The sequence below is a fragment of the Vipera berus genome, assembly GCF_964194415.1.
Source record: "Vipera berus genome assembly, chromosome: W".
In the NCBI taxonomy this organism is placed as follows: domain Eukaryota; kingdom Metazoa; phylum Chordata; class Lepidosauria; order Squamata; family Viperidae; genus Vipera; species Vipera berus.
The window spans coordinates 58871157-58897725 of NC_138210.1; the positions used below are offsets into that span (position 1 = coordinate 58871157).

Here is a 26569-nt window from a genome sequence, read left to right on the forward strand (position 1 = left end):
TAGAAAGGTCCCAAGAGAAATCCATGGGCAATAATATAGTAATCAATATGGGTGGAAATTCCAAATATGAGAGCACAGATTAGTTTTGGTGAAAAATTAGATAGAGTTAAGGGAATTGTTTTGTAACTTTTCCACAATCTCTTGCTTCATATAAAGAAAAAGAAAAAACAAAACAAAAACAAACTAGAGCAATTATGACTTCTAGAGCCAGACAATCATAAAGATATAGAAAAACAGATATATTTCCATGTGAGATTCATGTGGGATGGAAAATAAGCTTTCTAAAGTTATGGGTTGGTTAATATAGGAACAATAGACATGTAGTAATGAATAACTAAGATAGAGGGGAAAAATGAAGAAGCACAGCATTCTGACTGAGGCATGATATTTTTTTTTCAATTCTAGGACATCAGAAGTCAGTCAAAATAGAGATTCAGGGTTCCCTTTAAGCTCATGCTCAAAGTATTTTGCCTAATGAGGATATTACCTTGCAGAAGACTTGACTATGAATCTTCCTTCCTACTCTACCCATTACTGATCTCTTAGTATCTCTAGAAGAGGACAAAGCATGTAAAACATGAGCTATGGCATGAACAGCATTGTAAACACTGTAACTGTGGCCAGTCATGTCCATTTGAAAAAGAGTCTCAGGAAGGCTTTCCAGATCCTCTGTTGTTGTTGTTAGCTGCGAAGTCGTGTCCGACCCATCGCGACCCTATGGACAACATTCCTCCAGGCCTTCCTGTCCTCTACCATCTTCTGGAGTCCATTTAAGCTCGCGCCTACTGCTTCAGTGACTCCATCCAGCCACCTCATTCTCTGTCGTCCCCTTCTTCTATTGCCCTCGATCTTTCCCAGCATTAGGCTCTTCTCCAGTGAGTCCTTCCTTCTCATTAGGTGGCCAAAGTACTTGAGTTTTAGCTTCAGAATCTGGCCTTCTAAAGAGCAGTCAGGATTGATCTCCTCTAGGACTGACCGGTTTGATCGCCTTGCAGTCCAAGGGACTCGCAGGAGTCTTCTCCAGCACCACAGTTCAAAGGCCTCAATTCTTTGGCGCTCAGCCTTTCTTATGGTCCAACTTTCACTGCCATACATTGCAACTGGGAAGACCATAGCCTCGACTATACGCACTTTTGTTGACAGGGTGATGTCTCTGCTTTTTAGTGTGCTGTCTAGATTTGCCATGGCTTTCCTCCCCAGGAGCAAGCGTCTTTTAATTTCTTGGCTACAGTCCCCGTCTGCAGTGATCTTGGAGCCCAGGAAAATAAAATCTGTCACTACCTCCATTTCTTCCCCATCTATTTGCCAGGAATTGAGAGGGCCAGATGCCATGATCTTGGTTTTCTTAATGTTAAGTTTCAACCCAAGTTTTGCACTCTCCTTCTTCACCTGCAACAAGAGGCTCTTTAGTTCTTCTTCACTTTCTGCCATTAGAGTGGTATCATCTGCGTATCTTAGGTTGTTGATATTTCTTCCGGCAATCTTAATTCCAACTTTTGATTCATCTAGCCCTGCCTTTCTCATGATGTGCTCTGCATATAAGTTAAATAGGCAGGGCGACAGTATACAGCCTTGCCGGACTCCTTTCCCAATTTTGAACCAATCAGTGGTTCCGTGTCCAGTTCTCACTGTTGCTTCTTGACCCGCATATAGGTTTCTCAAGAGACAAATAAGATGGTCTGGTACTCCCATCTCTTTAAGAACTTGCCACAGTTTGTTGTGATCCACACAATCAAAGGCTTTAGCATAGTCAATGAAGCAGAAGTAGATGTTTTTCTGGAACTCCCTAGCTTTCTCCATGATCCAGCGTATATTGGCAATTTGATTTCTAGTTCCTCTGCCTCTTCGAAATCCTGCCTGTACTTCTGGTAGTTCTCGATCCACATACTGCTGAAGTCTAGCTTGTAGGATTTTAAGCATGACTTTACTAGCATGAGAAATGAGTGCAATGGTGCGATAGTTTGAACATTCTTTGGCACTGCCTTTCTTTGGAATTGGAATGTAAACTGATCTTTTCCAATCCTGTGGCCACTGTTGAGTTTTCCAAATTTGCTGGCAAATTGAGTGTAGCACTTTTACTGCATTGTCTTTTAAGATTTTGAATAGCTCAGCTGGAATACTGTCACTTCCACTAGCTTTGTTGTTGCTCAGTTTTTCTAAGGCCCACTTCACTTCACATTCTAGGATGTCTGGCTCGAGGTCAGTGACCACCTCATTGTGATTATCAGGGACGTTAAGCTCATTCTTGTATAGTTCTTCTGTGTAATTTTGCCACCTCTTCTTAATCTCTTCTGCCTCTGTTAGGTCCCTGCCATTTTGGTCCTTTATCATGCCCATTTTTGCATTAAACGTGCCCTTCATTTCTCCAATTTTCTTGAAAAGATCTCTGGTCCTCCCTATTCTATTGTTTTCTTCTATTTCTTTGCACTGTTCATTTAAGAAGGCATTCTTATCTCTTCTAGCTATTTTCTGGAATTCTGCATTCAATTGGGCGTATCTTTCTTTTTCTCCCTTGCCTTTCGCTTCCCTCCTTTCCTCAGCTATTTGCAAAGCTTCCTCAGACAGCCATTTTGCTTTCTTGCATTTCTTTTTCTTTGGGACGGTTTTGGTTGCTACCTCTTGTACAATGTCGCGAACCTCTGTCCATAGTTCTTCAGGCACTCTGTCTATCAGATCTAATTCCTTAAATCTATTTGTCACCTCTACTGTATATTCAACAGGGATATGATTTAATTCATACCTGAGTGGCCTAGTGCTTTTCCCTACTTTCTTCAGTTTAAGCCTAAACTTTGCAAGGAGAAGCTCATGGTCTGAGCCACAGTCAGCTCCTGGTCTTGTTTTTACTGACTGTATAGAGCTTCTCCATCTTTGGCTGCAGAGCATATAGTCAATCTGATTTCTGTGTTGACCATCTGGTGATGTCCATGTGTAGAGCCGTCTCTTGGGTTGTTGGAAAAGAGTGTTTGCTATGACCATCGCATTCTCTTGACAGAATTCTATCAGCCTGTGCCCTGCTTCATTTTGCACTCCAAGGCCAAACTTGCCTGTTATTCCAGTTATCTTTTGGCTTCCTACTTTAGCATTCCAATCCCCCATGATGATAAGAACATCATTTTTTGGTGTTAGTTCTATAAGGTGCTGTAGTGCTTCATAGAACTGGTCAATTTCATCCTCTTCAGCACTGGTGGTTGGGGCATAGACTTGGACTACTGTGATATTGAATGGTTTGCCTTGGATTCGAACTGAGATCATTCTGTCATTTTGAGGATTGTATCCCAGTATTGCTTTTCCTACTCTTTTATTGACTATGAAGGCTACTCCATTTCTTCTGAAGGATTCTTGCCCACAGTAGTATACCTGATGGTCATCTGAATTAAATTCACCCATTCCTGTCCATTTTAGTTCGCTGATACCTAAGATGTCAATGTTCAGTCTTGTCATCTCTTGTTTGACCACGTCCAGCTTTCCTTGATTCATGGATCTTACATTCCAGGTTCCTATGGAGAAAAAAATCTTTACAGCATTGGACTTTCCTTTCACCACCAGACACATCCACAGCTGAGCGTCCTTTCGGCTTTGGCCCAGTCGCTTCATTCTTTCTGGCGCTACTAGTACTAGCCCTCTGCTCTTCCCCAGTAGCATATTGGACGCCTTCCGACCTGAGGGGCTCATCTTCCAGCGTCATATCGTTTTGCCTTTTGGTACTGTCCATAGGGTTTTCATGGCAAAGATACTGGAGTGGGTTGCCATTTCCTTCTCCAGTGGATCACGTTTTGTCAGAACTCTCTGCTATGACCTGTCCGTCTTGGGTGGCCCTGCACGGCATAGCTCATAGCTTCATTGAATTACGCAAGCCCCTTCGCCACGACAAGGCAGTAATCCATGAAGGGGAGATCCTCTGTACCACTGCAAATATTCTCAGGGACATCACTCATAAGAACATTTGGGAATACACAGTCAAAGGCTTCTTGCCAGAACTGTCTGATAAATCCATCTCCTTTTGCGGTGAAGGGGTTTTGTTTTTCAGCAAATGATCTGAACTCTGGTAGAGCAGTAGAATGCATTGTGAAGGAAAGGGCACCATTGATTACTTTTACATCCCATGTACGTTGAAAAGGCATTAAACTGAATGCCACTTGTGCTGTTATTATCCACACTATGCCTTTTGGTTTACTTCTCACCTCTTCTATGTTTGGAATATACTGCAGCCATAATAAATAGCTTATAGCAAGAAATTCTCCATTGTACACCACTGCATTAACCTTACTACCCATGACATGATCATAGATTTTTGCTCCCTGCTGAAGCATGCCATCAAATCTAGTGAAAACAGTAAATTTGGGTAATCGGAGAATGAAAGAAACACAAACCCCATTTTTGGAAAAAAGAGAAATTACTGTTTCTACAAATTGTTCTCCCTGGTCATTGTCCATCATAAGAATCCCAGTCCATGTCCAATTAAAATGCAGGAGCAGTGAGAGAATCCCTTTATGCTGAAGAGGTTGTGGGGGAACCATCTGATAAAATGAAAGCCCTGGGGTTTTATCATTCATTATTGGTGCAGAGCCATAAATGAGCTAGAGAGAAACAGGAAAAGGAGATAAGAGCAGCATCTAGAGAATATTTTCAAGTGTTCAAAATAATCAACCTACTGTATGTTGAATTAATAATCCTTACACCAACCCTTCAAAACTGTGTTGGCTGGCTCAGTGAGATGGGAATTCCAGAAAGGAATTTGTTGCCTTGTTGATATGGGAATTCCATTGAGAGAGTAGTTCTGGAAAAAATAACTGCAAGAAGTTGGAAGTCTGTTGTTTGTCATTTTGTGATGCTCCAGATCTGGAGAAAATACTGATATAAATTTATCTAAAACCAAGCAGTAGATGTGTAGGTGATGGATAACTGCTCTTTCATATCTTCTAAATATCAAAAGAATATATATCATCTATCCTTGTCTTCATGCATGGCTACAACTGGTGGTTTTGATTACACACACAGGTAGACAAAAGGATTTGTATGTTGAATATCAAATTTTAAATGATTACATTTCTACAGTTGAAGGTGAAATGAAACAGTTACTTCAGCAATAGTCACAGACCAATTTGCAGATTTTACCTAAATTAATTTTCTTGCAACACCTTTTGCTATATAAAAAGACAAAATTTTATAAAGAAATGTCTAGCCACACAACTAATCATAATCTCTGTAATCACAACCATGGGGGAAACATCTCTGCCATATATCAAAACTCTAGCACTGAGGATGTTACCTAATTTGGATAATGAAACATCTGCAAAAAAAACCAAGCAAGCTCAGAGAGCACCAAGGACATCACATATCAAAAATGTTTAGGAAACAACTTGAAGCTTAGTATAACTGCCAGCTCAATAATGTATAAGGCAAAAAACTGAACACATTCAAAGGTTCATAAAGATATGCAGAGACTCTTTAAGTTCAGAAGACAAGGCTTTCATGTACAACACATAGCTTAAGGACTGATCTATGACAGTAATAAAGTTTTGATTTGACTTGATGTAGGACAAAGAGATGTAAGATTTATAGAAAATATCCAGTGTCAATTGGTAGTCAAAAGACATCATGAAATTTCCTTAATTTTGCAACAGAGATGATTTCACCAGGGAAGTGGTACACATTTTACATTATGCCAGGTTTAATAAACTAAGAGAATTTCTAGAAAACTGGCACTGATAAATTAGCCATGCTGAAGACATATACAATATAATTCAAAGCATTTGTGAAATATGATGCATTCAGATTAATGGACCACCTAATTATGGCATGGTTCATGCAATATTTATTAATATGAAAAAAAATAGGACCCAGAAAGGAGGAAACCCAGCTCCTTTCAATAATTGGCAATAAATTTAATACTTGGGCATAGTAAGCTCAAGGCACAGCACAACAAAACTGCATTGCAAAAATAGAACTCTCCAGGTAGCATAACATTGGAATGCAAGGATGTCCAACCTACCTGTGGAATCTTATAGATATCCAAGAGAGTTGCCACATGGAGGGAGATTTCAGCGTCCAGTCCTCCAATAACAGCTACGACTTTATTCTGGATGTTACATAGGTAGTTGGGGACCAGTTTCTCCGTTGCTGATAGAAGCAGCATTGTGGCCTGATAAGTCCTTGGAGCATTGTCATAGCTATCATAAATATGGAAGCCCAGGGTGAGATTGGGTAAGATTTGTGGGTTTTCATTGATCTCCTTTACTGCAAATGCCAAAGCCAAGATGTGCTGGTAATTCTTAGGAACGCCACTACAATGAGAATTGCATTGCACATCAGAAGTATACTCTATTAGTTCTTACATTATAAGGTAAAGGTAAAGGTAAAGTTTTCCCCCGCAGATGCGTGCTAGTCGTTTCCAACTCTAGGGGCCAGTGCTCATCTCCGTTTCAAAGCCAAAGAGCCAGCGCTTGTCTGAGGACATCTCCGTGGTCATGTGGCCGGCATGACTAGACACCGTAGTTACCCAATCTCACCCTGGGCTTCCCACCCCACACTATATTTTGCCTGACTGAGAAAAGAATGCTGTTCTTAAAATCTAATTTCAACCCATTCAGTTAACCATTGTTCTGTGATGGAAACACTATAATTAATTATTCTGGCAATCATAAATGCAGGAAAGTACAAGCAAATATAAGTACATTCCTTACAAGAACTGTCCAGGTAATACTGGTGGAGGATGAACTTGAAAGGTGACTTTTTCAGAGACTGGACCAACTTGAGATGAAATTCCACCAACAATAAAGTCTCCTGAATGATGGTACTTGTGATATGGAGGATATGGATGAAAGATGCTGCACCTGTGAGTTATGCACACCACATGCGGACTAAGCACTAGCATTAAGATTAGTAAAAATGCTCTCCCCATCACAAGGACAAGTTGCAAACCCCCCTTATCCCTAGGATAAAGCCATTAGCAGTTCTGCAGTTAACACTCCTGATGTGTTGTAGCTGAATCTTGGTCTATCTAGAATCAGACTTGGGGATGTTTATCCATCAATAGACTTGCCATGTTTCTCTTGAGCTCTAAGAGGAGTTGATGTTTTAGGAGAAAGAAGGAGAAGCAACATCCTACGTCAGTACATTTTTTAGTCTTTCTAACAGACACTGAAATTCAGTGGGATTTGAGGAAACAACAAAATTAATAGTAGTAATTTAGATGTAGAAAGAAGGTAATTATTAAGTCTGAGTTTAATTCCCTAGGAAAGACCTGAAGAAACTGTTTTTCAGAACTGAACTATTGTTTTCTCTCCTATTGTTATATGGACTAGGATATTGGGCAAGATTAGGAATAGGAATATCTGAGTGACTGAAAGCTACATACATATTTTGGGAAATAATGATGATAATGGGCAATTGATGACACCAAGAGCATGCTTGAGATTTTCATCAATTTGTTTGAAGTGTTATTTTGAAGCTCGCTTGCTAATAATATGAGTTAATCTTGGATGATAAAAATTTAGCATGGCCACATTTTATGTAAATAAGGTAAAGGTAAAGGTAAAGGTTCCCCCGCACATGTGTGCTGGTCGTTTCCAACTCTAGGGGCCAGTGCTCATCTCCGTTTCAAAGCCAAAGAGCCAGTGCTTGTCCGAGGACATCTCTGTGGTCATGTGGCTGGCATGACTAGATGCCAAAGGTGCATGGAACACTGTTACCTTCCCACCGTAGTGGTCCCTATTTTTCTACTTGCATTTTTATGTGCTTTCGAACTGCTAGGTTTGCAGAAGCTGGGACAAGTAACAGGCGCTCACTCTGTTACGTGGCACTCGGGATTCGACCCGCCAAACTGCCGACGATTTGATCAACAAGCTCAGCATCCTAACCCACTGAGCCACCGCGTCCCTTCTCTTACATTATAGTCAATAGTTATAATATGACATGCCATCTCCATCAAGTAATCCTACCTTTCTGATATGATAAATTAACAGTCATCAGGATACATAAGTATATGTGAACAAACAATTCAATATAAAACAGGGGATGCCTGGAATCCATGTATATAACATGACTTTCAAAAAGAAAAGAAAAAAGAACAATTTGAAAAAAGGAAGACAGTCCTCTGGCACAGAGCCAGGTATCAGATACTCTTGTATTGTTAATTGGAGTGGAAGATGTTGTAGTTTTTTTGAAGGGATAATTTTATTAGAAGCAAAGCGAGTTAATTTATCTTATGTAGGAGGACTATGTAGAAAAATTGAAGAGAGCACTAAATCAGACCTCCCCAAGCTACCTGCCCATTGTAGTGCCCAGGCAGAGTAGCAATAGGTGAGACTTATAGGCATGGAAACAAGCTATTTGGAGGTGCTCAGTTTTGGAAGTTTGCTTTAAACATTTCATTATACCCCACACTATATTTTGCCTGACTGAGAAAAGAATGCTGTTCTTAAAATCTAATTTCAACCCATTCAGTTAACCATTGTTCTGTGATGGAAACACTATAATTCTGGCAATCATAAATGCAGGAAAGTACAAGCAAATATAAGTACATTCCTTACAAGAACTGTCCAGGTAATACTGGTGGAGGATGAACTTGAAAGGTGACTTTTTCAGAGACTGGACCAACTTGAGATGAAATTCCACCAACAATAAAGTCTCCTGAATGATGGTACTTGTGATATGGAGGATATGGATGAAAGATGCTGCACCTGTGAGTTATGCACACCACATGCGGACTAAGCACTAGCATTAAGATTAGTAAAAATGCTCTCCCCATTACAAGGACAATTTGCAAAGAACCCCCTTTATCCCTAGGATAAAGCCATTAGCAGTTCTGCAGTTAACACTCCTGATGTGTTGTAGCTGAAACTTGGTCTATCTAGAATCAGACTTGGGGATGTTTATCCATCAATAGACTTGCCATTTGAACAAGCTGGCCTGGTCTGATGGGTGATGGGCTTTGGGTTTTAATTACTGATTTTAACTAATTTATTATATTCAGGCACAATTGTTTAATTTGTTTTTAATTTTTGTATTGTATTTTTGGTATTTTATTGCCCTGTACACCGCCCTGAGTCCTTCGGGAGAAGGGTGGTATATAAATCAAATAAATATTTGCCCAGTTTGAGAATACTCTTCTTGCTCTTAACAAATAGCCAAAATACCTAGGGGTTATTCTCTACATAATATTGGCCTTCAAAGAACATTCCATCCAGTATGAACTACCCGCAGAGTCACAGAGTCCTCTGAAAATCTCAGGATCCATCAAGGTGAACTTTTTAAATAGATGCTTTGCCACTAGGCAGAGAAGTCATGTCTCTAAATTCATCAGAAGTCAGAAAAGATCTGCATGCCAATAAGTTCCTAAAATATAGGCCCAATAAAAACCTGGATATTGTATGTGCATTCTCATATGTGTTGTTGTTAGTTGCAAAGTCATGTCTGACCCATCGTGAACCCATAGACAATATTCCTCCAGGCCTTCATGTCCTCTACCATCTTCTGGAGTACACTTAAGCTCACGCCTACTGCTTCAGTGACTCCATCCAGCCACCACATTCTCTGTTGTCCTCTTCTTCTATTGCCCTCAATCTTTCCCAGCATTAGGCTCTTCTCCAGTGAGTCCTTCCTTCTCATTAGGTGGCCAAAATATTTGAGTTTCAACTTCAGAATCTGGCCTTCTAAAGAGCAGGCAGGGTTGATCTCCTCTAGGACTGACTGGTTTGATCGCCTTGCTGTCCAAGGGACTCACAGGAGTCTTCTTCAGCACCATAGTTCAAAGGGCTCAATTCTTTGGCACTCAGCCTTTCTTATGGTCCAACTTTCACAGCCATACATTGCAACTGGGAAGACCATAGCCTTGACTATACGCACTTTTGTTGACAGGGTGATGTCTCTGTTTTTTAGTGTGCTGTCTAGATTTGCCATAGCTTTCCTCCCCAGGAGCAAGCATCTTTTAATTTCTTGGCTGCAGTCCCCATCTGTGGTGATCTTGGAGCCCAGGAAAATAAAATCTGTCACTACCTCCATTTCTTCTCCTTCTATTTGCCAGGAATTGAGAGGGCCGGATGCCATGATCTTCATTTTCTTAATGTTGTATGTAGGGCCCTTAATAAGTTGCATCTATCCATGGTTGCATGGGGGCCATAGAATCCTAGACCAATCCAAACCACTTACCAAGGGAATGTAAGTTGAAGTCTTCCAACTTAACAAAATGGCAGAATATCACCAGCAGCCAGCAAATGGGTATGGTAAAAGTAGGGTAATGACAGAGGCAGCAAAAAAATGACCCTTTTGACTTGGCTGTACAATGAAGGTCTTTATCTATTTGCCTGTGGACTAGCAGCACAGCTGATGCAAGCAGATTGAACATCTAATACAGGGGTGTCAAACTGCTGGCCCATGGGCCAGATGCATCATCCAGAAGCCACACCCATCCCATTGCCAGTAATGGCAAAACTGTCCCGATAAATTGCGTGATGTCACGTGATATCGCGAGTTTGACATGTCTGATCTAATAGACCCTGGGAATATGGATAAGAGAGAAAGAATTGCTGAAGAAATTCCTTAGTCCAGGGAGTAGGGAAGATGAGAAGGAGGTTGAGTCTACTTTGTGGCTCTTGCTTTTAAACAATTACCTCAATAAAAACTTGGATATTGTATGTGCATTCTTATATGTGTAGGGCCCTTAATAAGTTTCATCAATCCATGGTTGCATGGGGACTTTAGAATCCTGGACCAAACCAAACCACTTACTATAGGAATGTAAGATGAAGTCTTCCAACTGAACAAAATGGTGGAATATTACCAGCAGCCAACAAATGGGTATGGTAAAAGGAGGGTAATGATACAGAAGCAGCAAAACTGATGGCCCTTTTGACTCGGCTGTACAATGAAGGTCTGTATCTATTTGCTTGTGAACTAGCAGCACAGCCCATGCTAGCAGATTGAACGTCTAATAGACCCTGGGAATATATATAAGAGAGAAAGAATTACTGAAGAAATTCCTTAGTCCAGGGAGTAGGGAAGATGAGAAAGAGGTTAAGCCTACTTTTTGGCTCTTGCTTGTAAACAATTGCCTCAATTTTATGAATGTTCACAGCAAAAGAAAGTATGGAATTCCCCAGAGCAGCTTGCAGAACCTAAGTGCATGACATAAGATGGGTCTTGCTTCAGCTGCAATACTGGAGAGTGTCCTCCTCTGAATTTGCCAAGTTTTTGGCAATAAATACATCTGAATTTGTGTTTATTTCTGAAGTTGCAACAAGAGTGAGGTCAGCTTTACCAGTAGGTCAGAGAGGAAAACACAACTAGATAAACTAATTCTATTTTATTATAAGACTGCATTAACAGAACTTTGCAATTCTGAAAATACCATTCTTTCACCATCATTTGGGGAAGGTCCCTTCTGAGCCTCTTGCTCTGCCCACTGTGCAGCTTATCTGACCATTCCCTAGGCAGTATTTCTTTGCCATATCTTTCAAGATCTTTTTATATTACAAATACAGCTGTAACTAAGTAACTAATAATGATTGCCAATCTCTTTGAATCTGAGAGCAAGATGCTAGATCCTTCCAACTACTCCATATAGAGAGAAGACACTCTGTTGTTGCTGAGAAATTATCCAGCTGTCAAGATGTCACTGATACAAGGACAATCTTGTATCATATTATATTGATTATACTCTAGGTATGCTTGCTGTGCTTCATAGCTGATAGTTACAGAATTACTAAAAATGATAGATTAGACTTTAGATCCAGAACGTAACCATTTGTAACTCCTTCACACTTCTCACTAAACCTCCTGGCATCTATTGTCAGATACTTCTTCTCAGTTCTCCTGTTCAAATAGCCCCACCAAATTGAGGTATGATCGTCCAGTTACCAACTGACCCCTGAATATATTAGACCATTTACCCACCAGTCTCATTCAAGGTTTACTAAGTCATGTATCCATCTCAGAAATTGGTTTCTGGCAATTCCAGAAAGGTGATACATGATCCCACACTAACAACACCATCATTGAATTTCCTTCTCATCAGTAAATAATTGAACAAAAAAAATGTTTGTTCTTCAAAAAAGATGCTGAAAAACAAGAACTGATAAAAGGTTAGATGCATCAAATGTTAAAATATTTGGAAAATGCAGACAAATTATATAAATCATTATCTGAAAGGCACAGTTCATGAATATTCTACAGTATATTGTATAGGAATGAAACATCTATATTAAAATTTGAAAGAGAATAAAAGTGATTGTATTAGCAGTCCTTTTTTCTCATTAGTTGTTCTCTGTTGTTCAGGTCTGGCCGAAACACAATGATATAACATTTTGGGGAAAATATGCAACCCAAAAGCCCAGCACTAGAGGCTAAGATGGAAAAGATCTCCACAGCTACCATGTATTTTCCCTTAGAGCTCAGGTATGCTGGGACAAAGGACAACCAAACACTGCAAAAAACTAACATGCTAAAGGTGATGAACTTGGCTTCATTGAAAGTGTCAGGCAATTTCCTGGCAAGAAAAGCTGTAGTGAAGCTGATAAGAGCCAGGAAACCCATGTAACCAAGGACACAATAAAATATGGTCACAGAGCCTTCATTACATTGCAGGATAATTTCTTCAGTCACTGAGAACATATCAACTTCTGGGAATGGGGGAGCAAAAATCAGCCACAGAGTACAAATGCCTGCTTGGATCAGGGAGCAAGAAACAATAATGCAATTAGTTATTTTTTCCCCCATCCATTTCCTCAACCTGGATCCTGGTTTGGTGGCCCTAAAAGCCAGAACCACTGTGATGGTTTTTGCCAGAATAGAAGAAACAGCCACTGAGAAGACCATGCTAAAAGTTGTTTGTCTTAGAAGACAGGTAAATTTTCCTGGTTTACCAATCAATAGCAGGGCTGAAAGGAAGCAGAGCAGGAGGGCAATGAGGAGAGTATAGGTCAGGTCTCGGTTGTTGGCTACCACAATGGGAGTGTTGTGGTGCCTTATAAATGCTACAAGCACAAGAACGGTAGTCAAAGAAAAAGAATGTGATAGACAGGCTAAACTGATTCCTAAAGGTTCTTTGTAGGTCAAGAAACTAATACTTTTGGGAATACAAAAACTGTGTTTCTTGTTTGGATAGTATTTGTCTTCACATCTGGAACATTCTTTTCTATCTGAAAAAGAACAAATGATGTGATGCTTTTCTCATACATAGTCTGTATATCTATCCAGAATGGCATAATAATTAAATCAATTTATGATTTTAAACATATAATCTTTATATCTGGTAATCTGTATAATATTATCAAGATACCTGTTTAATGTAATTGGCATACTAATTTCATTGATTTTATTTAAAAGTATTTGATATTTATCATTGTTTTTATCTACCTATCATTTGCCAAATAAAATAATTGCAGAATGAGAAATACAAATTCGGTATGCAAAAGTGATAGAAGAGAGTTTAATGGAAAATAGAAGAAAATTAATGGAAAATGAAGGAAAATGCTGGAAAGAGCAGTAATATAGTTATGTCACAAATTGCCACAGAAATGTGTTGCCTCACTATTGGAAAAATTGAAAAAGGAATGTTAAGTGAAAAAGTATAGTTGGGAACAAACACATCCAAGAGATGGCTGAACAAATGAGCTTGACAGAAAGTTAATGTATATCATAGAATGCAGTATGAAAAATGTGTTGAAAAAGGGTAAGGAATAATTAAGATTAATGTTGCAGGTCCTGTATCACTAAGGAGATACATCTGGTGGGATGAAGAAAAAGGGCCTTCTCTTTTATGGCTCCCTCTCTTTGGAATATCCTTCCTTCAGAAATTAGACTGGCCCCTATTTTTATACTCTTTCATAAGGCCCTGAAGACTTTTGCCAGCCATCCAGGGGAAGCCAGAGTGAAATGGCTCATTTGACTGTGTGTTGTTGCTGGGGGTGGGGGTTATTGTTTTTTATGTTTTATTATTTTTTTTTATTTTTTTATTTTATGTGTTGTGATTTTATTGCTTGTAAGCTGCCTAAAGTCACTGTGAGTAGTGTTTATTTTAACAAACAAACTAACTAACTAACTAAGAATAAGTAAATAAATGAAAGTGCAAACTAATTCTGTAATAAAACAGAAGTAAAATACATTTTGTGAAAAAGTTAAAAAGTGATAAGGATGCAGATGTTGATATTCATGTTAACATTATTATTAAATTAAGTTATAGGTGTGGGTTGCTTGTTTCTGAACTGTGTAATGTTGCATCTGTTACTGGCAATTTGAAAAACACCATTATTATTTAGCTATAAAAGGGAAAAATAATAAAAGTGAAAGGAAAAATACAGGGAGATGTGAGATGTGCCTGGGAAGGTATTTTGCAGAATTCTCATAAATTGGGGACTCTACTCATTCTGGTCCAAAATTGGAGATAAGCCAGATCTTTAAGGCCTGCACTGTCCTGTGCCTCTCATATGGTGAGGAAAGATTGTTCCAAACTTCCATCTGAAATTTCCACCCAAGCCTCATTCTCCTTAAGTGCCTGTTGCCTTGCCAGATTTTGATCACCAGGGAGAAGTGGTCACTTTACTCCCTGCCCTGTACATCTTATAAGTTGCTGTTTCAGATCAGAATTATAATAGCATCTTTCCTTTCAGTCTTGTCTGCTGTCATTCAGGACATATACTGCATGTACCTCTCCCTGTGCTATGGAGAACAGGGAATCATAAAATTCTTAGTGGAAATTGAGTAATGAGAGAGGAAGTATGGTAGAACGTTTAACAGACACTGAGTACAAGGGAGAGGGAACAGTCCGTTACAGAAGAGACTCCATAGTCCAAGGGGGCTGGGAGAAGCATGACCAAGAAGCATAGAGTAATTACAGTAGGTATAAACTGATGTGGAGAATCATGTTGGTAGGCTTTCAAGATTTTATTTCTTTAACCTATTAATGATAAACATCAATTCAGAAATTCAAGTGGTTTTAGTCTTCCGATTCACATGGCCTCTAAGGGCTTGACAGTATGTGAACAAGAGGGTTTATCATAAGTTTGTTGATTGAAAAGAAGTATATCGTGAAAAGGGTGAAGAATGAAACACAATTGGAATTAAATTTTGGTCGCTAAATGTGGCAACAGCAGTGTTTGATTGAATTGAAAATAAATGGGTGAAAATAAATGGCTGTTTAGTGAAAGGTTTAGCATAATCCAGGGATTAAAACTGGTGTGGTTTATGTCTGTTTGGCTGTTTAAAAAAATAGTCTATTAGGAATGTTTGCACTGTTGGTTTTTTTCAGGATACAAATTTATTTATTTAGGGTCCAAGATAAATATCTTTTAACATGGCTATTCTACTGTAATTTTGTTTCAAAGTTGTTATACTTTTTTATTTTTTATTTTTATTTTAATCTCGTTTATATCCCACCCTTCTCTGAAGACTCAGGGCGGCTTACAATCTAAGCACAAATCAATGTGCTTAGCAATAGCCTTCATTCTATGTATATGCCTGCTTATTAGGGCTTTCGCTCCCCCCCACACGGCATTATTACAAAGTCAGCTTATTGCCCCCAACAATCTGGGTCCTCATTTTACCTACCTGGGAAGGATGGAAGGCTGAGTCAACCTTGAGTCTGGTGGGATGCGAACCTGCACTAATTGCAGGCAGCTGGTGTTACTTAAGGAGGCATTAGCCCACTGCTCCACCAAGGCTCTTACTTCAGATCTACTGGATTTCAGTTATTTTCATAATATTAATTGGGTATGATTTGAATTACAGTCCAACAGATCAAGACCCTAGATGATGGGAAAAATGATATAAAGAGGGGTCAGGTATCAATACACAATTGCGGTGATGCTTCATAGATGGCTGGATGATAGCTCAGTGTATAAATGAAGAGCTGGCAAGTTAATTTAGTCATGATTATGATCATCACTGAAAATTAATGATCAATGTATAATTGAATATTCCTAAGAGGAGAAATGATTAATCTCCAGTTTCAGAAATATATTCTGCATATTACAGAGCTCATGCCATGTTGAATTTAATCAGAATTTATTCCTTTTTTTAGAAAAAGAATCAGGAGGTGATGAAAATCTCTTACCATTCTCGGTTGAAACCCTCCCTTCTGGGCATAGGATGCAGTCATAGCAGCAAAATGGCTCTCCCTCCTTCACTTTTTTGCTGAAACCAGGATAACAGCTCTCACTGCAGATAGAGATGGGTATCACCTGGAAATTAAAGAGTAAAAGTGTATATCTGTAAGTTTTTTATTCCACTGATCACATTTGAAATGATGAGAACATGCTGTGGACATCATACCAGATTAGGGATAGCAGTAAGCATTTGAAAAACATTTTTACAATGCATAAATTCAGTGGAATATACTTGTTTTTAAATTAAACAACTACAATCATGAGTTGGAAAAAGTGAAAAAAACCTGGATTCCTAAGAATAAGTTTAGCATGGGCACAAGTGGGCTGGGAATGAGACATGATTGTCTTATTATTATATCCTGAAACATGATGCCCCACAAACTAACACCTAATTAATCTTTATGTCACATATAATCATATCTCATAATGAGACTTTGAAGTTGCTTATATGAAAATAACCTTATATAAGAATTTACTATTGCCCAATAATATGAATTTACATATCAAAGTGGAAAAACATGTTAATTCAGAACTAGGAACAATAAATAAATCCTACCTTTTTAAACCAGCTGTGCCATGTAATCATCTCATCATTAATGGTTAATATTTTATCTGGAGGAGCTGAATAATCCACACTTCCAACTTTCATATGAAGAAATGAATTGTTTGGGAAAGCAATCAAGTTGAGAATATCAAGTCCAGCTGCTATAATTCCATTCTGATCAAAGGAGACTGGTTCCCCAGCACCATTATTAAAAGCAACATTTCTCAGAAAATAGTGGAACTAAATTGAAAGGAAAAATGCAAGTATTTGGAAAGACTAAATTGCCAGTCTCCATGCTGATATATTTTACAACAGAAAAGATTTAATAGATTCGAGATCCTTTTCCACCTCATTGTATTGCAACTGAAGAGAAAATAGAATCAAATAGAATTAAAAGGATCAATTACTTTTGTTCAAAAATGAGGTGGAGCTAAGGGTTATGATTAACACTCCCCTAACTTTCCCCTAAAATTTGGCTTAACAGGGAAAAAAAACACAGAGCGATTCTGACTTCTGGAGTTGGAGAATCATAAAGACATAGAAAAACAGATATATTTCTAAGCAAGAATCATGGGAGTTGAAAAATAAACTTTCTAAAGTTATAATTATGAGTTAACTAACATAGGAAGAGTCCTAAAATAAATCAGTAGGCAATAGTCATATAGTAATCAATACTTAAAATAGAGAAAATATATAAAGAAGTTCAGCATTTTGATGGAAGCATAATTTTATTTTTCAATTCTAAAGCAGGGGACATCAGTCCAAATAGAATACGGCTCCCATCACTCATAATATTATGCCTAATGTGGATGTTACCTGCCAAAAATCTTGATTATGAATCTTCCTTCCTACTCTACCTATCATTGATCTCGCGGTATTTCTAGAGGACGACAGAGCATGTAAAGCATGAGCTATGGCATGAATAGCATTGTAGATGCTGTAGCTGTGGCCAGTCATATCCATTTCAAAAACAGTTCCAGGAAGGCTTTCCAAATTCTCTTTACCATTGCAAATATTCTCTTCTACATCACTGACAGTGATATCTGGGAACACGCAGTCAAAGGCTTCTTGCCAGAACTGTCTGATAAACGTATCTTTATTTGTGCTGAAGGGATTTTGTTTCTCAGCAAATGATCTAAAGTCAGAAAGAGCAGTGGAATGAATTGTGAAGGAAAGGGCACCATCGATTATTTTAAGATCCCAAGCACGTTGAACAGGAATTAGACTGAACTCCATCTGTGCTGTCATTATCCAAACAATACCTTTTGGTTTACTTTTCACCTCTTCTACATTTGGAATATATTGAAGCCATAACAAATTTCCCATTGCAAAAGATTCTCCATTATACACCACTGCATTTGCCTTATTCTCCATGATAATATCATAGATTTTTCCTCCCTGCTGAAGCATGCCATCAATTCTACTGATATCAGTTACTTTGGGGAATCGGCGAACGAAAGAAACACAAACCCCATTTTGGGAAAAAAGAGGAATTATCATTTCTACAAATTTTTCTCCCTGGTCATTGTCCATGATAAGCATCCCAATCCATGTCCAATTAAAATGCAGGAGCAGTGAGAGAATCCCTTTATGCTGAAGAGGTTCTGGGGGAACCATCTGATAAAATGAAAGCCCTGGGGTTTTATCATTCATTATTGGAGCAGAGCCATAAATGAGCTAGAGAAAAGAAAAGGAGGTAAGAGCAACATCTAGAGAACATATTCAAGTGTTCAAAACTATCAACATACAGTATATTGAATTAATAATCCATAAAGCCAACCCTTTTAAAGAGCCTTGCCTGCCTTGTTGAGATGAAAATTCCCTGAATTCCTATTCCTGGAATTTGTAGTGGTGAAAGGCATGACTGTATGGAAGGTGTTGGAAGGCTGTTGCTTGCCACTCAGTGATGCTCCAGATCTGGAGGAATTATTGATAAGAATATATCTAAAACCAAGCAGTAGATTCATAGTTGATGGGTAATTCCTGTTTCATATTTTCAAAATATAAGAGGATATATAATTGTATTTGTACACATGCACAGGTATACCTGGGAGGTTTGTCTACATGCAGAGATGGACAAAGGGATTTGTATGTTGATGTAAATTTTTAAAAGGGTATATTTTTATAGTTGAAGGTGAATCAAAACAGTTACTTCAGATTAGAGAAGTTCTGTTTCTTGTGATATCTTTTGCTATACAAGAACAAAAAATTTAATTTCATAAGGAATTATGAAATTAAACCCATAAAATAATCTCTGCCATACATTAAAACCATTTAAGAATCAATAAAAAGTTTACTAAAATCTTCTGGCATCTCTGTAGTGCACAAAATAACAACATATTTTCAAAACCTTCTATGCATTCCCAAAGATTCTTTAGCTGAGTAAACAAAGTGTTTATTTACAACATATAATTTAAGGATTGGCTTATGAAGGTAATAAAGATTTGTTCTGATTGATTTGACTTGACCATGCATGACAAATATGATAAAGTATAAGATTTCTAGAAGTATAAAGATTTCAGCTGGTAGTCAAAAGATGTGAAATTCTTTTAATTTCACAACAGAGATAGTTTCATTTGGGAAGTGGTACACCTTTTATATTATGCTAAGTGTTAAGTCCGGAATGACGAGCGGAGACAGCGATGTCTAACAACGAACATTTATTAGAACTCACATGGGTCAACACCCTAGCAGCCGTTGAACCCTACCTATATATACTAGGTTCCATTCAAACGTAACCAATCCCCGGCTCAGAATCTCCCGCCGGGAAGTAACAGCCAATGATTGCACCAGGTTTTCCCGCCGAAGGGAAACCACTCCCATAACTATGTACACAACACCCCTTCCCCCCTGGATGAAATTTACTATTTGACATAGTCCTTCAGATAGCTAGGGGTTTTATGTTGCCTGACTGGATATCGGCTGGCCGTACTAACTGCTGGGGTTCCTTCCGTTCCCCCGTTGACTACCACCTCTGACCCTATTGTGAGTGTGGGCAGCTCTGGTGGTGTTTCCTTACTGGGCTGTAGTTGTTGGGATTCATTGGATTGGCTGGATGGCCCAGGTGGGCTGTCAGGGGGCGCTATTTCTATCCCTGCGTTACAATTCTGGGGGTTTGCTTCTATTAACCTGAATTGTATTCTCCTCCCCTTACCTCCTGGTGCTTTGTTAACCTTGGTTGGGGAAAATGCAGTGTCAGTTGTAGTGTTTTCCCTCTCTTTGTTGGCTTGTACACATTCAGGGGCCCTTTTCCTTAACTGATCGATGTGTCTCCTAATCAGCTGATTCCCTTCCCCATCAATTAAATAAGATAAAGGTCCGGTTTTGTCAATCACGACCCCTTGTGCCCATTTGTCCCCTTGTCCATAATTCCTAGCCCACACCATGTCCCCAATGTTCAGGAACCTGGTTGGTGTAACCGGGTTGTGTTCAGCAGGTAGTCTGTCAGGGTGTAATCTGTCCAATTTTGTTATCAATCGCCTGCCCCACCTCATTTCAGCAGGGCTCTTCCCTGTGGCCGCGCACGGCGTGGTGTGTTGGGCCAACAGGAACTGAGCCAGTCTCTGATGCCAGTCGCCATGGATGATTCGTCTGAGGGCGTCCTTGGTTGTTCTGACGTTCCGTTCTGCCAAGCCGTTAGAAGAGGGGTGGAAGGGTGCTGATGTCGCGTGCCTAATCCAGTTGGCCTTGAGGAAGTCCTGAAATTCATTAGATGTGAATTGGGGCCCGTTGTCAGAAACAATTACGTCAGGTAACCCATGAGTGGCAAAGAGTCCCCGTAAGACCTGTATGGTTTTGGCTGACGTCATGGACTTCACAGGCACGACCTCCAACCACCGGGAGTAGCTATCCACTACTACTAGGAATGTGAGGCCCTGGAATGGGCCAGCGAAGTCAATATGGATCCTGGACCACGGGTTCCTAGCCTCTTCCCATTTGTGTACCGTTGTGTGTGCTTGCTCTGGTCTAGATCGCTGACACTGGTAGCACCCAGCTACTTTGTCCTCTATGGCTGTGTCTAACCCTGGCCACCATACGTGGCTTCTAGCTAGGGCCTTCATACGCACAATTCCGGGGTGCCCTTCGTGTAATTCCCCAATCACTGTGTTTCTATGACTCTCTGGTATAACAACCCTGTTTCCCCACAGGATGCATCCTAAGTGTGATGACAATTCGTCCTTCCTTCTAACATACGGTGTGAACTTAGGCCACCGTCCACATGGCTCTCAAGGTTAACTTCGGCTGAGGCAGCCATGCTATTGTAGGGGGGGTCGCGTCTGCCTGTAGACTCGTACGTGAGTAGCTCGTCTAAGACTTCTTGGAGATTGCCTGTGGGCTAGAGATAATTCGGTTTTGCAAGTGTTCGTCTCGCAGCCCCAAAACCACTCGGTCCCTGATGCGAATCTCGAGGTTGTCGTATTTACAGCGCAGGGCTGCTTCTCGGACTGCCGCCACAAATTGTTGTATAGATTTGCCCGGCCGTTGGTTCCGCTTCTCAAATATCCTCCGCCAGAACAGTTCCGACCGTTTAGGGGTGAAGTGGACCCTTAGCTTAGCCAACAGGTCGGCGTACGATACGCTAGAGACCGGCAGGGGTTGGCACAGGCCGACGGCCACCCGGTAAACCGGAGTGCCGCTAATGGTTAGGAGAGCCGCCGCCTTCTTCCTGTCCTCCGTGATCCCGTTGACCAGCATGTACCCCTCGACTTGACCGACATATTCTTCCCAGTCTTCCGGGTAGTTAGGGTCAAACTCCTTCAGGGAACCAACTTGCGCCATTCTGTGAGCTTAATTCGCTTGCTGCTCGGTTGACTGTGATTCAATTTTCCCGCTTTTCGCTCTGCCGGCTTTCCGCGGTTCTTTCGCTGTTCTGCCGTCTATCCCACCTTCGTCGCCACTGTTAAGTCCGGAATGACGAGCGGAGACAGCGATGTCTAACACTAAGTGTAAGAAAGCAAGAAAACTTCTAGAAGAAATTAGTGATAAATACACGTAGAAACAAATTCTACTTATATACTATTAAAAGCAGCAATTGAAAATTAAAAAAAAAGAAAATCAGCCTTAAGAATATATTTTCTTCTCTTGTTCCTGTTAAGTAACATTCAGATAAGTAACAACTAGCAAAGATGAGCAAGGACAATCTACTAAAAATTGATAGGACAAACTGCTATATATAAAAATCCACTAACTCTCCCTTCATAACCATACCTTCATTGCTGTCACTGTATGTTCATGTATGTGTGTGCTTGAATTACTGAAATGAGGATGATAGCTCTTGCTACACCTAGAAACAGGTATCATCTGGAAATTAAAGAGGAAAATGCTTTTTCAAAAATGTTTTGAAAAATGTGATTCCTTAAAAAAAGGCTTTTTGATCTAAGAATCACATTTAAAAGGATGAGAGCATGTCATGGGGATTTTCCAAATTTAGGAAGAAGAATAATAGTTTAGAAAATGCTTTCACATTCTAACAATTTAGCTAAATATGTTTATAGATTAAACAATGCAATCATCAGTTGGGAAAAGAGGAAAAAAAAACCTGAATTGAATCATGGCAGATCTGTTATTTGGGAATCATGTCCACCAACAAAAACGTTGACATTATACTGGATATTTTGTATTTAACTGGAGATAATAATTATTTATTAATGTGCAATTAAATTTTACAGATATTGAAAAAACTGATAGTTTTCCAAAATACTTGTCTTTAACCATATTAATAACAAAAATATTAATGAACATTGCATAAATCTTTCTATATGCAGAGCTTGATTCATCTTGTTTAAAGGGAATAAGATGAATTTCTCTTTAAATTATCACTGGAAAACATTACGGATTATACTAATCACTTGAATGTTGGTCCCTTTGGTAACAATAGATACTAATTCATTAAAGATTAATTTCTTTAATGATACTAATTCATTAAAGATTAATTAATTGATTTTGATGAAATATTATTGAAACTCAAAACCTTAACACAAAGACCAGGCTAAAAAGATTGTTGTACTGTTTGTGAAATATGGTGCATCAAACTAAATCAATCAACTATTTATGGTATGGTTCATGCACTTTGCTAAGAACATAGCAAATACTGAACCACAAAAATTTGCATATTATTGTAGTCTAAGCCATGAGGTTGTTTAGAGACAGAAAACCAACCTTTCCCCAATAATTTCAAATAAATAAAATAGTCCAATCTCTGTAACATACTGAAGAAACACCTAACAGCTAAACCTGCTACAAAAAGAGCCCAAGTGGGTAGACCTCACTGGTTTGATCCTGATTGCCAGCGACTGAAAAAGAAATTGAAGGCAGCCATGAGGCTTGCCCAGAGGAATCCTACTGCCCATATACAAGCTAACATGCTGCACACAAGAAGGGAATGTAAAAAAACTATAACATTAAAGAAAAAAAGTTTTGCCATTTCAATCTGGTCAGAACTCGAGTTGGCTGCCAGAAGCCATAAATCAGTATTATTTTGGCACTCTGTAGCAGGTATCCTGAAGGAACAGAGATTTGCATTCGACATACCAATCTCTGCTGAGGACTGGGAGAGTTATTATCAGTGCTTGTTTGCTCCCACCAAACTGGTAAAGAAACTATTTTTAAACAGTGATTTAATAAACCTTAGAACTCCTCCCCCCCCTTGGCCACCAATCTCAGAAAAGGAGATACAGTTCATCATTAAAAGCTTAAAGAGCAATAAAGCCCCAGGTGAGCATTTTTTACCAGCAGAATTATTTAAGAAATTTCCCAACTGGTGGGGCCCTGTATTAGCAGGTCTTTTTACACACATGAATAACACCTGCCATATACCAGATGGGTGGAAGATGGCAATAGTTGTCCCCATATATATAAAAAAGGGAATAAAAAGGATCCTAGTAATTATAGGCCCATCAGCCTGATTGACATTGTAGCAAAAATATGTGCTAGGTACCTTTTGAACAGAATTGAAATTTGGGTAGAGGAAAACAACATCCTCAGAGAAGAACAAGCAGGTTTTAGACAAAACAGATCTACCATTGATAACTGCTTTGTCTTGAACCGTCTAATTGCCAAATACGCCTATAAGAGGAGACCCCTATTTGCTGCTTTCATAGACCTTACAGCAGCATTTTATATGGTAAATAGAGACGTACTATGGAGTAAACTGACATCTCTTAAAATAGAACCCAGACTCCTGGCTTTGATTAAAGCCCTTTACACAAGTACCTGTTTGAGGGTGCGGTATGGGGTTAATGGGGCCCTGACTAACAGGATTCACACAAATAAAGGGATAAGGCAAGGGTGTATCCTGGCCCCATTATTATTTAATTTATACATTAATGACTTCATTAACCCTGGCAAGTCATTGGTACATACGCCGAAGATCCTAAATACTTACTGTAACAGCTTGTTTTATGCTGATGATATGATTTTATTATCGTACTCACAGGTAGGATTACGTAGGCTATTAAGAAGATTCAGCTCTTATTGCCAGGATAACTCCCTAATCATTAGCAAATCTAAATAAAAAATAATGGTGTTTGGAAGAAACCATCAGAGACATAAGTGGCAATTAAATGGTGAACCAATTGAGCAGGTTAACACCTTTGTATATTTGGGCATAACTTTTTCCAAGACTGGATCTTGGGCCTGCCATCATCAATGGAGTACATTTAGAGCAAAAGCCCATTTGAATTTACTGCTCAAACTAAAGAACCATAGTTACCCAGGGTCCCTAGCCCCATTAATTAAGGTTTATAAGGCTAAGGTTACCACAATGCTCTTGTATGGAGCAGAAATTTGGGGTCTTTACTCAAACACAATCCTAGAACAAACACAGTCTCAGCATTTGAGATCTATTTTGGGTGTAGATCCAAGAACATCTGCTGCAGCAGTTAGAGCTGAATTGGGAATTCATACAATTCATGCATTATCTAAAATTAGAGCTTATAACTACTGGTGCAAAGTTAATGAAATGGAGACTGACAGACTCCCCAAGTTATGCCTACTAGAGCGAATAAAACTACAAACACAAATCTCCTGGATCACCCAACTAACAAATTTTGTAAGAAGCTGTGGCCTTCCTGTCTCTTGCGTAACAGAACAATCCAAAAAAAGAGTTGCCCAAAGAATTAAGGATATAGAAGCACAAACTGATATAGCTATACTTAGTAAGGTGGGTAACTTGAAATGGCTGAGTAAATATAAATGTACTTTTCAAGTAGACAATTATTTGAAGTTACAACTTCCAAAACATCTTAGGGAGATATTTACGCAAGCAAGATTTGAACAGCTTGACACAATGGTCAGATATGGGAGATTTCATGCTATACCGTACAATGAGCGTCTCTGCATTTGCGGAGCGGCAGAGGTAGAAGACCTGGCTCACATCCTATTTGACTGTTGCCTGTATAAGAGGGTGAGAGACAGGTATCTTGGTCTATATACCAAACAAATGACCCATTGGGATCCCCATATCAAAATAACTTACCTTATGTCCGGCCAGAACTTGAAAATAACATTTAACGTAGCACAGTACTTAAACAAAATGGTTCAGTTGAGATCTGCATTTGGGACTGATTGGGGTAGATTGCAAGGGCGACTTTGAAATATAATTTTATCATATTTTATCTATATCTTAAATTATTGTTCACTATTAAAATTTCATTTTAGATTGTATTTTATTACCATTTCATTTTAAATCGTATTTTATTCTAATTCCATTTTAAATTGTATTTTATCAAATTCCATTTTAAATTTCTTTTATCAAATTTTAGTAACAATTTGTTGCTGGAACTTTGCACTTTGATATGGCCCAAGGGCTAATCAATAAAGACTTTATTAAATAAATGAAATATATGGGCAATGTGAGCCTAAGTCCAGCACAAAAACAAATCTGTTTTAAGGCATTTTTTTCAACTTCTGAACTATTTAAGGTAAAGGTAAAGGTTCCCCCGCACATGCGTGCTAGTCGTTTCCAACTCTAGGGGCTGGTGCTCATCTCCGTTTCAAAGCCGAAGAGCCAGCGCTAGTCCGAGGACGTCTCCGTGGTCATGTGGCCGGCATGACTAGACGCCAAAGGTGCACGGAACGCTGTTACCTTCCCACCGTAGTGGTCCCTATTTTTCTACTTGCATTTTTATGTGCTTTCAAACTGCTAGGTTGGCAAAAACTGGGACGAGTAACAGGCGCTCACTCTGTTACGTGGCACTCGGGATTTGACCCGCCAAACTGCCGACCATCTGATCGACAAGCTCAGCGTCCTAACCCACTGAGCCACTATTTACCTGATTATAAATAATGTTGCAAAACAAAACTGCATTGCGAAAGTAGGTCAGTATAAGTAGTATGACATTTGCCTGCAAGGATATCCAACCTACCTGTGGAATCTTATAGATATCCAAGATAGTTGCCATGTGAAGGGAGATTTCAGCATCCAGTCCTCCAATAACTGCTATGACTTTATTCTGGATGTTACATAGGTAGTTGGGAACCAGTCTCTCAGTTGCTGATAGAAGCAGCATGGTAGCTTGATAAGTCCTTTTAGCAATGTCATAACTATCATAAATATGGAAGCCCAGGGTAAGATTGGGTAGGATTTGTGGGTTTTCATTGATCTCCTTTACTGCAAATGCCAAAGCCAGGATGTGTTGGTAATTCTTAGGAACTCCACTACAATTAGAATAGTATTGCACATCAGAAGGATATTCTACCTGTTCTTATATTATAATCAGTAATTATACTATAGCAGGCAAACCCCATCAAGTAATTCTGTCTTTCTGATACAGTAAATTAAAAGCCCCCAGGATGTAGATTAATATAAGTACAAGTGAACATTGATAAAGAAGTCAATATTTATTGTTGGAACTCAGATATTTCTGCAGAAAATATGTGCAAATGATTTCAGACATAAACACAGGGAATGTCTGGAATCCACATA

At 39.1% G+C, this 26569-nt stretch overlaps 1 protein-coding gene across 1 annotated transcript; it reads right to left on the bottom strand.

Moving 5' to 3' along the window:
- Nucleotides 1-12231: 12231 nt before the first annotated feature.
- LOC308676323 (vomeronasal type-2 receptor 26-like) lies at nt 12232-18119 on the bottom strand (the record flags this gene model as incomplete). Its single annotated transcript, XM_081342136.1, has 3 exons — nt 12232-13136; nt 17649-17779; nt 18082-18119. 3 exons carry the CDS (start codon nt 18117-18119, stop codon nt 12232-12234), a joined length of 1074 nt encoding a protein of 357 aa, XP_081198262.1.
- Nucleotides 18120-26569: the final 8450 nt, after the last annotated feature.